Genomic DNA, 14,052 nt, shown 5'->3' on the forward strand with positions numbered 1-14,052 from the left:
ACTGGCCAATATGGTTTTTTCTTCTATTTTCCCAGGAACGAGAGGCTCTGGAAACAAGGCGGAATTGGGAAGAACAAGATGGAGCCAGAACCTGGGGTTCTGTACCCCACGCTTCTAGCCATCCCAGCCTGTGACCTTTGGAGAACTCTTTACCAGGAACACTTCATGGGCATGTGATTCCAGTAAAGGCACAGGGCCCTGCACTCAGAAGGGGCCATTACTTGGTTTCATGCTCTGCTGCCGCCATCTTGAATAATTTTTGAACAGGGGCCCCAAGTGTTCATTTTGCATTCAGCACCACCAATCATAAAGCCAGTGCTGCTTTCTTCCAACCTGGAAGGATGCAGGTCACCTCTTCCGGGAAGACATCATCAGCTCCTCTCTGATGGGCTCCCATAACCTCCCATAACCTCTGGCTCATACCTCCATTAACTCACCCACCAATATTTAATGAACCCTTGCTACAATACCACCAGCACTGCCTTTCTTGGGCACAGACCAAATCCCAGCACAGTGCTAAATTTTTCTCATGCAAGAGTTATATTTACGGCAACTCTCTAAGGTAGGCACTATTATCCCCAATTTACTGACAGATTAAGGGATCTGTCCCCACAGCAGGGGGCAGGCAGAAGCAGGACTCTTGAATCCAGGCAGAGCACAGACGCAGAACCACTACTCTCCTCAACCACCAGGCACTGTGCTCAGAACCAGGAACGTGGTGGTCACGAAAGGGGATATTCTTTATAAGGACCACAACACTCATGCCACTAAAGTATAACTACTAGTTACATTTTGTAATCACCCCCTTTACATGCCTGGATACCTTGCTGGACTATTAATTTCCCGAAGTCCCAGCCCCTCAAGTTTATCTCTGTAATACAGAAACCTATCACAGACTTTGGAAAGTAATGGAGTTTCAAACATCCTTGAAGAATGAATAAAAGGTCATTTCTACATGTAGGCTAATTTTATTATCAATATTCAAATACTTCAAATACTTCTTATTAAACTATGACAATTACATTAAAAACTAATCCACTGATGTGTTGTTTTAGGCACACCTTGAATGATATAAGATGATCTAAACCACTGGAAGCAGCAATTAAAAAAAAAAAGATCATCCATTTTTTTCTCCCAATGGTGAATTTCTTATTTCCAGAGTTTTTAATTCACTTGTTTAAAATCAATTTTTTTTCTCCAAGTTCGAAACTTGTTCAATTCGATTAACATAATGCCTCTACAACTTGGGTAACATCCCAGGATCTGTGCCACTGGCATTCTTAAAACGACATAAATTCCTGCATTGTTGTGAATCTCATTTTGAGACCTCGAGCAAACACGCATTGATGGACAAGCTACAAAGTAACTGGCCTAAAACTGGCCTGTCCTTTTCAAAAATGTCAAGGTCATAACAAAGAAATCCGGAGAACTCCGCCAAGTTAGAGGAGATTAGGGAGAAAGGACAACTAAATGCAAAAGGCAAACCTGTCCTGGCTCCTGGACAAGAAAAAGAAAAAAGCTATAAAAAACATTTTAGGAACAAATGGCGAATTCTGGGTAAGAAGTATAGATGAGATTAATAGTAATGTAATGATAAATCTCCTGATTTTGTAATTATACTGTGTTATGTAAGGAGAACATCCTACTAGGAATTCAACGCTGATGTATTTACAGGTTAAAAGGGAATCGTGTAGGCAACTTAATTCTCCAAGGGCTTAGAGAGAGTGAGGGGAAAGGATGAAAAAGGCAAAAGCTTAACAACTGATGAATCCGGGTGAAGGCGAATAGGAGTTTTCCACATGATTTCTGCAACTATTTTGCTAGTTAGAAGTTATCACCCACTCCCCCAAATATTTAACTATATTAGTACAAGTACTGCTATTATTAAACAGGAAATGATGCAGAATGCAGATAAGTATAATGGCTTATAATCTCTTGATCAAGGACTCGATATTTTGGTTTCCAAACTTTTTTGAACTCCAAAAATAGTGTTGAAAAGTACATTTTAAGATGCCATGGGGTAAAAAGAGAAAACAGTCCTGCGTGGATATACATACACGTATCTGTTTCCCTTTGCTTTTGAACTTACTAAATGAAGATCTTGGTGAAAAGCCTCACTCAAGAAAATATTATTAAATCATCGAATGGTAAGGTAAAAAAAAAAAAAAAAGGCTTCTTTCTCTTCCCCTCTCTGAAATCCTCCAGTTTGGGCTTCTTACTTGGGCCCTTCCCCCCACAGTGTATCAGATAACTAACCTCCCCACCTTCACTTTCCAAGCTGACCATTTTCTTCGGTGCCTTTTTGGGGCTTTCAAAACAAATGGCCGAGCCAGGGTCTGGGTTAATATTCAGAACTCGGCTAGGTCTTCCCCTACTGTTGGATTGGCATGACAATGGAAACCACGGGCCACAGAAGGAGACCCACAAAGGAAGACAAGTTTTTAATGCTACAGCAATCTGCCAGTTCTCCTCAGGATCTTTTCAAGAACGGAGGGAAGCTAAAGCAGGGGCTGAGAAGGGGGTCGGGTCTGCAGGGGAGGCCAGAAAAATCACTCACAGGAAAAGCAATTGCAATATGAAAAGAACCAAAGAAGGCCTGGAGCCTGGATGGCTGAATGAATGGGATCCCAGGGCCCCTCCTCCTGAGCTCTAAATAGACCCACCGCACCCTCTCGATGGGGCTTTTGTCGGTTGCCAAGCATTTTACATGTTATCGTCAGAATATGTTATTAAGGGAGTATTTAATATACACAAACCACAAAAAAACAGACTCCGGAGGGGGCTTCTGATTACCCACATGGAAGGCCCAAGCCACCTGCCTCTGCAAAGACTACGCTGGGTTTTCTTTCTTTAGGTAGCAAAACGTCCTAAATACAGTAGTTTAGCAATAAGAGAGCATTTCTATACCAACTCTAAATCCCTTCTCCTCCCAGAGACTTGCAACTTTTTAAGACCACCAGCCATGAAAATCTATTTCAATGCATCAAAACAAGATACGTTCATGCCCTCACAGGATTATACTTTTTTAAAAAAATTGGGAGCCTTAAATAAATGTCTCCAACATTTTTCCGAGAAGGAAAATTCTACTCAAACCCCTGAAACCACGGACGGACTGCTTCCTCAGAAGACTAACGCACTTAACGTAAAGCAGTTCACAACCTGGCTGGCTGCAAGCTCCCTTGGGCATCTATCTTATCTCCTTCCGAATTCTCAATTTCCTGAAGGCAAACCACAGTTTTTACTCCCCTTAGCCACTCCTAAAACATTATTAATCCCTGAATTGGATCAGGAATCTTCGGGAACTTTAGGTAACATTCTCTCAAGTCTGAATACAACCTTACAGGAAATCTAGGTAGAATTTGCAGTTGGAAACAGAAGTCAACATTGGCTGGGTTGTTTTGTGGGTTCTCAACCGTGTGTTTGAGCAGGTTTTAAAAATTCCACCATTTCAAAAATTCAAATTAAAGGTTACCTAGTAATTTCTCTTTGGGTCAGAATTAGTCACTCTTCCGTTTTGAGGATTTATAAGATGCCTTCAAAGAAACCTTCACAGATGCAGCTTTTATTATATTAAGTCCGGTGCCTTCTTAAAAACTCACATTGCAAAGCTGTAACATTAGTTTTGTAATGTTGAAAGAGTATCTTTTAAAGCTGCACTGCCTTGGAAACCTGTGTGGGAGGATGTCAAGCCCACAGAATTAAACTCCAGGTTGATGAGGCACAAGTCAGATGACAGGACTGGCTCTAAGAGGGCAGTGGCAGCCCAGGGATGGGGCTGGAGTAACCCCAGGCCCTGGGGCAGACGCTGGCCTCCCTTGTGCCGGCAACGAGTGACTGCCCTGCCACGGGGCACCCACACACCCGCCGGCCCCGGGCCTTGAACTCTGCTCCCTGTCAGCGGCCCATGATTGAGTTGCAACCCTGTGGGCCACCCCCCCACACACCGGGGGCCCTGCTGCAGGAAGTGGACCCACTGGGGCCAGGAGGCTGACCTCTCGCTGTGAGCCGGCTGTAGACCTGCGAGTTGACTTCCTTGTCTCGGACGTAGCATCGGATCTCCTCCACTGCCTCCCGGATGATGGTGACGGCCAGCACAAAGCCCTGCACAGAGACAGAGAGAGGGTGAGCCCTGGTGGAAGCCACCTTCCTCTCCTGGGACTGGGGACAGAAAAGGCCAGAGGCCACTTGAGGGCAGCAGGGCAGGACCTGCTAATTATTCCAAGTGCAGAAGCCCCAGCAAGCCCACTTCTCTGAATCTCATGCGCCGGAAAAACTCTCACTGACACACACGTGTACAGGGACGTCCCCAGTCACCACCACCACAGGGTTCCTAAGAGTGAAAAACACAGAAACCCCAGAACCGTCCGTCCACAGGTGAGGGCTGAGTGATGGTGACCTCTGACGTCTGCAGCTCACTCGCCACGTGCCAGGTGCCGTTCAAAGTGCTTTCCACCCCTTAGTGCAGTTCGTGGCTGAGATCACCACACCACCCGTGAAGAAACTGAGACACACAGGTTGAATAAGCTTGCTCCTAAGTGATAATGCAGGGGATCTAGTTCCAGAGTCTTAACTGCCACAATGTTCTGCCTCTGGAGAAACCTGGGTAGGTGGAACCAGTAAGATGGGCCACCAGGACCCAAAGTGAAATGCATCCCTGTTTGTATTGACCTGTCAGTAGGGAAATTAACTTTCCGGAACATAACAATGTAACACTGTTCAAATAAACACCAACAAAGATTCTCCTATACTGCTAAAGATTTTCCACCATCCTCAACTATTGGTTAGATTCCTCTGCAAGGTAAGGGGCTAAGATGGGATGGGGACTTCAGTCTTTCCTGTAATGTTTTAAACTTCTATAAAGAAAACATCTTAAAGTATTAATTGCGTATGTACACACTCATAAAAAGAAAATTTTAAACTGCCTTACCTTCCCAAGTCAGATACCCCAACTCATAAAACCTGGTACAGAGGTTATACTCACAGGTATGTGAGTCACCCATATCCAGAATCTATTTTCATCTGGATTTTTCCTCTTGTATCAATAAAGGCAAGAACCGTTATTCATTTTTTCTTACAAAATACACTTGTCACCCCCCCTTTTAAAGTCTTTTTTTTTTTTTTTAAATGCAGAGAGCACAATCGCCCCAAGGTTAGCAGTAGTGAATTCTTTGAGGCTTTCATCTTCATACTGTTTATCCCATGCAATATATTAAGTTAGATTCAAAGGACTTCAAATCTCTTATGTAAATTTAGCCAGAGATGTGCTGCTCTGTGAAACTCCTCCAAAGGCCCACACATCTTTACAATCAAAGGATTACTCCTGTTTCCACTCAGATGTAAAGTACACACTGAAGCCAAAGCAAAACTGGTACATTTCAGAAAAAAAATGCATAACCAGACCACATACAGAGGTGAGAGAAAACCCATTCTGGAAAAGCACGGCCGGTTTGCAGAATCCCCGCCCCCTCCCCCAGGCTGCTGTTTTGTTCTGGGCCATAACCCACGTTTTTTGTTGTTTGTTTTTTCAAATGTTCCAGTTTCTATTTCTCTCTGCGTGGGCCTGGCTAAATCCCATTGATGTTAATGGAAAGTGTGTGCTCATCACAAAGGCTCCTAAGTCACCGTATCTATGCACACACACACACACACACACACACACACACACACACACACACGCGGTCCTCATCAATCCCAGGGGACGTGCCACGTCTTAAATTAGAAACTGCTTTACAAAGAGCTGCAAATGTAGTCCAGAAATAAATTCCACCCGTCCAACTTCGGAGGTCCTTACGAGCCACAGGTACTGAGAAAGAGGCTTGAATGGGAGTGCGGGGGGTTTCTGAGCTTGTAAGGAAATCAGAGGTGGTGACGGTGAACAGACTTGAAATTCTGAAGGGGCTAAGACTCTTCTATAAAGTTGTATGTCAAAAATAGATTTACTAAAGCAAAATTATGAGAGAAATCAGAAAAGCCGTTCCCTCTGGTTGGGGAGGGGGCTGACTGGAGAGGGGCAAGAGGGAACTTTCCGGGGTGGTGGGATGGCCTTGACCAAGGTGGTGTTGACATGGGTGCTGACCAGTGTCAACACACAGTGAACTGAAAACTTAGTATCTGTGCATTTTATGGCATGTAGATCGCCATCTTAATAACAACAAAAAAAACTAGGTTATTTGGTCTTCATACAATTTTATGGATTATTTCAGCAGTCACCTGAGGAATTTCTCCCTCTAACATATTACTATCAAGAAAAAAGTTACCAAAAGCTAAAACGTAATCCACACAACAATGGCACTAGTACCAGAATTTTTTTTTTTTTTTTTTTTTTCGGTACGCGGGCCTCTCACTGTTGTGGCCTCTCCCGTTGCGGAGCACAGGCTCTGGACGCGCAGGCTCAGCGGCCATGGCTCACGGGCCCAGCCGCTCCGTGGCATGTGGGATCTTCCCGGACCGGGGCACGAACCCGTGTCCCCTGCATTGGCAGGCGGACTCTCAACCACTGCGCCACCAGGGAAGCCCCAGAATTTTTTAATTAAAATGAGAACACTTCCCGAGAATGTTCTATGCGTCAGGAGCTGTTTGAAGCATTTTACTTGCTGTACTTCACTGAACCTCCCAACAAGCCGAGGGAGTAGACGTGATCGCCCCTATTTTATAGGTGAGGAAACTGAGGCTCAGACAAGCTTGTTCCAATTACACAGCTTCTCAGAGAAGTTACAGCAAGAGCTCAACCATCTGGCCACACCGCCCTCATTTTGAACCACTGAGTTCACGGCTGGGTTTGAAATGAGAGGACTCTGAGGGTGGCTGGAGACATTTCAAAATGCACTTTAGCCAAGAACAGGAAATTGATTCTCTACATAAAAATCTAGGGGATTTAGGGGAAATCAGCTACAGTCTCCTAGAAACAGATGCTACCTAATTTGTCTGACCCCAAACTCCCTTCTCGGCAGCCCCTGGAAAGAGAGGAAGAACTTGTACAAGACAAGTATCCCCTCCTGTCTCTGAACCATCACAGGAAACTTCAGCTATAAAAGGGGTCACAAGCTAGTGAGAAACCTCAGGACTGGGATGTCCCTGGTGGCGCAGTGGTTAAGACTCGGTGCTCCCAATGCAGGGGGCCCAGGTTCAATCCCCGGTCAGGGAACTAGATCCCACACGCGTGCCACACTAAGAGTTCACATGCCACAACTAAGGATCCCATGTGCTGCAACTTAGAGGTCAGCAAGCTGCAACTAACGAGACTGCCTGCCACAACTAACACCCAGCACAACTAAATAAATAAATAAATAAATAACCTCAAGACTGCCAGAGGCTGCTGGTAACCCACCTGTCTTCTCTCTACAGCCAGAGTCCCAGGGAAACCAGGTGATTCAGCTGCTTACATTGGAAGTCAGGCCTTCTGGCTTCTCCTGGAAATTCTGAGCATCATTTCAGAGAGGAGACGTGGGCTAGGACTGGGGTCGGGCCCTCTTTTAGAAGGGTGGCAGCCCTCCAGGTCATCCCGGCCCCCATGGTTCACCCCATTGCATTTCCTGAGACCCTGGAGTCAGCATCACCAGTGCTAATGTACAGAATACATACTAGGAACAGAAGAGGGAATAGTACCTACCATCAGGTTGCGTTCAACATTTTGATCCTCGGTCACCAGCCCCAAGAACCAATGTGGCCTCCCCCTGTGGAGGGAGCAACTCTGTTCTGAATGGTTTCAAACACCCTGAATGCACGTCTGATCTATGTAGCTTCCTATACCTTTCCAACTTCCGTAGAGGCACACTGAGGTGACTTAAGACAGAGGTCTCTGCACATAAAGATAAAAAACACTTAAAAGAATAAAAGGCAACCCCCAGCTCCAAAGATAAACACTAGCTTCGGTGAAGAACCTTCCAGACCTCCATGTATTTACCTGCACAAGTGTGCAAAAATACTTCTTGTTGGGGAGAGGGTGATAAAAATGGGAGTATGCTGTCCATGTTATCCTGAAACTTACTTTTTTCACGCAAAGAAAAAGATGAGTCACACCGTGTCGTGTCAACATCACTGGAGTGACTGCATCATTCCTGACTCCGGGGCAGCATTCCACAGTTTTGCTGGACCAGCGTTCAGGTAACCACCGATGGACATTTGCTTGCCTCCAGCGTCTGAGTAACATACACCATGCTGCAAAGAATATCCTCGTACACACACCCCACACACATCCCAAAGCCTTTTCGGATATTCCAAAGCCCAGTCCTTAGAAAAAGAAAACGGGTGTCCGTCTCTGTGGGGCTTCACATCCTCTCCACACCCTAGCATGATCTCAAGCAGGCTCCTTATGCTCCTTTGCCCCATGTTCTTCTTTCTCGAGTGAAGAATCTTTTTTCTCTACCCGTCTGTTTTGCCTCCAGTCCATGGGAATCTCCAGTAACCACTGTGGAAAATTTCGATAGAGCTGATCTCATTTCCAACCCCACTATTTCTCCTGCATAATTCCGTCTTCTCTGAGTCATGCACATGACTCTTGGTTAACAGAATGAAAAATTTATGCCCAAGATGGCCAAAGTTCCCTCCCCAACACACGTGCCAACGCCAACGCGAACAAGGTTGTAGGGGTGCTAGTAGGTCTGCACCCCAAAAATCGTTCGGACGATGGGTTTATATGACAGGCTGGGCAGATAAATACCTTGAGGGGAGAGAGCACAGACCAGATATCATGCTTGAGATGGTAAAGGCAGGGAGAGGGGAAGACACACAGCTGCCTTCTCGAACACCTTAGGATCCAATTGCACTTACATAATACATACTTTACTATGATGTTAAGTTAGAGTGTATGTAAAACAGGCACGTGTAAGAAGAGACTGAAAGGAAACAGGCCAGAAACACAGATGGGCCATCTCAGGAGGTGGCTGCACAGGTAGGGATTTTTGCTGTGCTGCTTCTTCAAATTTTTCTCCAAAAATAATGAGTCCCGGGTGACTTCCCTGGTGGTCCAGTGGTTAAGAATCCGCCCTTCCAATGCAGGGGACATGGATTCGATCCCTGGCTGGGGAACTAAGATCCCGCATGCCACGGGGCAACTAAGCCCTCGTGCTGCAACTACTGAGCCCGTGCACTCTGCAGCCTGCGCCACAACTAGAGGGAAGCCCACGCGCCGCAACTAGAGAAGCCCGCATGCCGCAATGAAGATCCTGCATGCTGCAACTAAGACCCGATGCAGCCAAATAAATAAATATTTTTTTAAAAAAAGAATAAGTCCCTTTGTAGAGTCCCTTCGTAGTTGATAAAGGAAAAGAAAAATGAACAGAGGGCGTTTTGCAGGCAGTAAAGCAGCACGATCTGGGGTTTGGGGAGAACCCAACAGACAAGATTTGAGAGGTGGGATCTGGTCATCCCACACTCCCAGTCGAGGGTTCCTGAGCCCAGAAGGCACCAATGTGAGGTACCAAGGAAACCCGTACAGCCTCAAGCAGAGCGGAGACTGCAAACCGGCAGCCTGCAGACAGACCACCAAGAGAAGGGGTGTGCTCACTCCACACAGTGCTTTAACATTTTGTAAATGAGTTAGCAACATTTGAAAATCAAGGGAAAGAGATGCTGGAAATTAGAAAAAAAAGATTCAGCACTGTGTATATCTTGTAACCTTTTTTCTAAAAAGGAGCGTTGGGGAGCAGGGAAAAGACAAGATTTTTAAATTTAATGTTGTGTGTCAATTATACTTCAATTTTCAAAAATTATGGTAAATGGCAGAAGCCAGTCCAGAAAAAATTTATTCATTGTTTGTAAACTTTGGAAGAAGGAAAAAGAAATGAATGACAGTGTTCTGGGGGTGGAACTGGATAAAAGGGAGATTTTTCATGAGGTACCCTTTTACACGTTTCCTGAATCATGTGACTGTATTACCTTTCAAATAACTATACTTTAAAAACGTAATCAGTAAAAGGCAGGGTGATAGATGATATTTTATACACATTGCAGACTAACTTTTCTTAAATAACTGACTTACAGTTTGACTTTATATAGGTATGTAGCAAACCCCTGTGGAACTAAAAAACTAAATAAAATTAGGGTATTTCCAGTAAAACTCTGAAGTTTCTACCTCTTGGGCCTGGCAACTCTTGTTTGCAGCTGATGGAACAAAGCAGCATCTTCCGCTTTGAGATGGGACAAGAGCCCCCCGCTTCTATCAGCCTGGCCTCTGAGTTAGCGACACTCACTGTGTAAAAGCACACACCCTGATGCAGACAGGAATGTCTGTTATCCCAACATCCTACCTCACCCACAAATGACTCAGAGCAGAAAAGAACAATTCCCGCATCCCAAAAGCACCTCCGCCGCCTGTGTGGAAGAAATGAACCACCCTCCTTCCCAGGGCTGGAACTGCTGACACGACCTGTCTGATTAACCCTGTCTGATTAATGTAGCACCGATGGCGTGTGGACCCCCGCTCCCGGGGCCCTTGGCATCCACTTCCTCTGCTCCCTAAGTGCCTGTGCACCAAATCCTTACCATCCAAAAGAATGTGTGTTTTTGTTTCCTTAAGGAGGAAACATCTTTTCTACTTTAACAATCTTCTCCCAATGAAAAATTTAACGAGATTTGTGAACAGAGAATCCGAGTGTTCCTTCCGAGCCCTGCGTAATGAAAAATAATTATATTTCATAATGTCTCTGGAGGAAAGGAAATGTCAGTTTCACCCTCTCTGTGCTCCAGATGTGCTGGGCTTCTTTCTGTTCTTCAAATACTCTAAGCATGTGATGAACGCAGGGCCTTTGCACTGCTGCTCCCTGAACCTGGGATCCTCCCACCCTCCTCCTTTTCTTCCCATCACCTCCTCAAGAGGCCTTTCCCGGCCACCCTGGCTAAGGCTGCCCCTCCACATCTCCCACCTGCATCCACTCAACAAATACTAACTGTGCCTGGGATGCCCCATTTGCCCTACGACCTTCTACTACCTTCACAGCAGTTTCACAACTTGAAGCAATTACGCTTAACTGTTTACTGTCTGTCCCCACTGAAAGTCAACTCGGCGAGGGCAGGAATTTTTCTACGTTTCAGTCACTGCTGCATCCCCAGTGCCCAGCACCGTGGCTGGCACACAGCAGGTGCTCAATAACCATTTCCAAAAAGGCAGGAAGAAAGAAAAGGCGGCACAAGAAGGATGGAGGGGCGTCGGGCCTGTCACCCTCCATACACACTGAAGCACAGAATCTGTTCCTCTGTCAACCCTGCACGCTGAAATAGTCTACATAATAAACAGAAAACAATTCAAAGAGCACAATGCACAGAGTCGGAGGCTTTGCCTTTCTCATGACCGCTGTGTGCCAGAGCCTGGAACCAAGTGATTCATGATAAGCATGCAGAAACTATTTGCTGAAACAAGAAAAGACTGAACAGCTGACAGACAGAAGGAATGAGTAGCACAGGCATCACTACGGTTGACCCTGGAAGTGGGAGAAACGGAGCTTCACCATGAAGACCTCAGGGGTTCCCAGCGTGTTGGCCTGAGGGTGTCCTCTCCCTTGAGAGGCCGAGTCCCATTCCAGGTGCTTGGAGGACAAAGAACCTCTGCCGCCCAACCTCTGCTGTTACTGAACAGACGACCCGACTGACTCACCAGGGGAACCCAGTAGGTGTACAGTGCTCCCAGTCGCATTTCGGGGACGAACTGGGAGCAGGCGAGAAGTAGGAAGTAGAGGTTGAAGAAGTATTTGAACTGGTTAAACAGCACCTGGAATGGAGAGAGAGGAGAGAGAAGACACTTGAGGCTGGTCTGATGCAGATGGGCGGGCTTAGAGGGAGATGAGTGACATTTCAAAACACTCCCCCGGAAGAACAAAACTCCCATGGTACCTGTACATACGGTTTACACACCTCTACATGTTGTATAGGAAAATACACCTGGGCGATGAAAACATGATTTGTCAAAGTAAAGAAGCAAATAATACACGTGGGAATTATAAACACCAGATTCAAGACAGTGGGGACCTCCGGGCAGGGAGGGTATGCTGGAGGCTTCGGCTATAGTTGTGAGATTTTATTTCTTAACCTTTTTGTTTTTTTTTTTTAATTTATGGTTGCGTTGGGTCTTCGTTGCTGTGCACGGGCTTTCTCTAGTTGCGGTGCACGGGCTTCTTGTTGCCGTGGGTTCTCTTGTTGTGGAGCACGGGCTCTAGAGCGCAGGCTCAGTAGTTGTGGCACACGGGCTTAGTTGCTCCGCGGCATGTGGGATCTTCCTGGACCAGGGACCGAACCCGTGCCCCCTTCACCGGCAGGCGGATTCTTAACCACTGCGCCACCAGGAAAGTCGGAAACTTTTTTTTTTCCTAGTTTTTGGCCACGCAGAGCAGCACGTGGGATCTCAGCTCCCCAACCAGGGATCAAACCCACGCCCCCTGCAGTGGAAGTGCAACGTCTTAACCGGTGGACCGCCAGGGAAGTCCGTTCTTAAGCTATTTTGTAAGTACAGGAAAGGGCACTCAAAATGTTGTTGAAGAGGTTTTAGAGGGAAATGCTTATGCTTAAGACTGAATCAAACGAGTGAGATAAATGGATACCTCCACTGTATGATCTCAACGCCATACAATAACTACAGCAGATGTTCATCCCATGTGGCAGGAGGGTTCTGGCAGAGTTTCAACTCCCCCCACGTGCCCTGGAAGTGACACTGATCCCCCTGGCTCGTTTGGCCATTGGGCAACGAACAGAAATGACGTGTCCCTTCGGAGCACTGTCCGGCCCCTCGCTCTTGCCCTGCCATGGAGACGTGGGTGCCCACGTATTCCAGATGGTGTAGCTGTGAGATGGAGGAGAATGGCCTGATCTGCCTCAGAATTTCCATGAACGAGAAATAAACTTTCACTTGACTTAAGATACTGAGCTTGTGACTTCCCTGGTGGCGCAGTGGTTAAGAATCCGCCTACCAATGCAGCGGACACGGGTTCGACCCCTGGTCTGGGAAGATCCCACATGCCTCGGAGCAACTAAGCCCGTGTGCCACAACTACTGAGCCCACGTACCACAACTACTGAAGCCCACACACCTAGAGCCCGTGCTCCGCAAAGAGAGAAGCCACCGCAATGAGAAGCCCACACACCACAACGAAGAGCAGCCCCTACTCGCCACAACTAGAGAAAGCCCACGCGCAGCAACAAAGATCCAACGCAGCCAAAAATTAATTAATTAATTAATTATTTTTTTAAAAAAAGATACTGAGCTTTAAGGGGCTGGGGGAGGGGAGTAAGCCAGGCAGCAATAAATGTTCTCAAAATCACCCTTAAAGAACATTCAGGGTGGGCTTCCCTGGTGGCGCAGTGGTTGAGAGTCCACCTGCCGATGCAGGGGACACGGGTTCGTGCCCCGATCCGGGAGGATCCCACATGCCGCAGAGCGGCTGGGCCCGTGAGCCATGGCCGCTGAGCCTGCGCGTCCGGAGCCTGTGCTCCGCAACGGGAGAGGCCGCAACAGTGAGAGGCCTGCGTACCGCAAAAAAAAAAAAAAAAAAAGAAACATTCAGGTTGACCTTAAGCTACAGTGTAAGGTATTTGCATTTCCATGTTCTCCCTCAATAAATCAAACAGTGATTTTTTTTTTTCTTCCAGCTTTGGAACCGATTGCTGCTGCTGCTTCTGAAGTCAGTCAGCGTATTTTGGAGGCCACAGTAGATAAAAACAGATGTTTAACTTAAGGGTGTTTTAGGGGCGAGGTTTTCAGAGTACTTGTCCATGGATTTGTGTTAGTTAACGAACAAAAGGGATGACTGCAGAGTAAAATACTACGCAAAACATTAGCAAACGGGCTTCCCTGGTGGCGCAGTGGTTGAGAGTCCGCCTGCCATTGCAGGGGACACGGGTTCGAGCCCTGGTCCGGGAAGATCCCACATGCCGCGGAGCAACTAAGCCTGTGTACCCCAACTACTGAGCCTGCGCTCTAGAGCCTGCAAGCCACAACTACTGAAGCCCACGTGCCACAACTACTGAAGCCCACGCGCCTAGAGCCCGCGCTCTGCCACAAAAGAAGTCACTGCAGTGAGAAGCCCGTGCACCACAAGGAAGAGTAGCCTCCGCTCGCCGCAACTAG

At 46.8% G+C, this 14,052-nt stretch overlaps 1 protein-coding gene across 1 annotated transcript in view; it reads right to left on the bottom strand.

Moving 5' to 3' along the window:
• ATP9A (ATPase phospholipid transporting 9A (putative)) overlaps positions 1–14,052 on the bottom strand; it is a 131,155-nt gene that overhangs the window by 89,184 nt on the left and 27,919 nt on the right. The window contains exons 3-4 of the mRNA XM_079718608.1: positions 11,591–11,704; positions 3,993–4,101 (exon numbers count right to left, since the gene is read on the bottom strand). Coding sequence (XP_079574734.1) covers positions 3,993–4,101; positions 11,591–11,704 — 223 coding nt within the window. The remainder of the gene's footprint in view (positions 1–3,992; positions 4,102–11,590; positions 11,705–14,052) is intronic.

The sequence above is a fragment of the Hyperoodon ampullatus genome (assembly GCF_949752795.1).
Source record: "Hyperoodon ampullatus genome assembly, chromosome: 14".
Classification (NCBI taxonomy): domain Eukaryota; kingdom Metazoa; phylum Chordata; class Mammalia; order Artiodactyla; family Ziphiidae; genus Hyperoodon; species Hyperoodon ampullatus.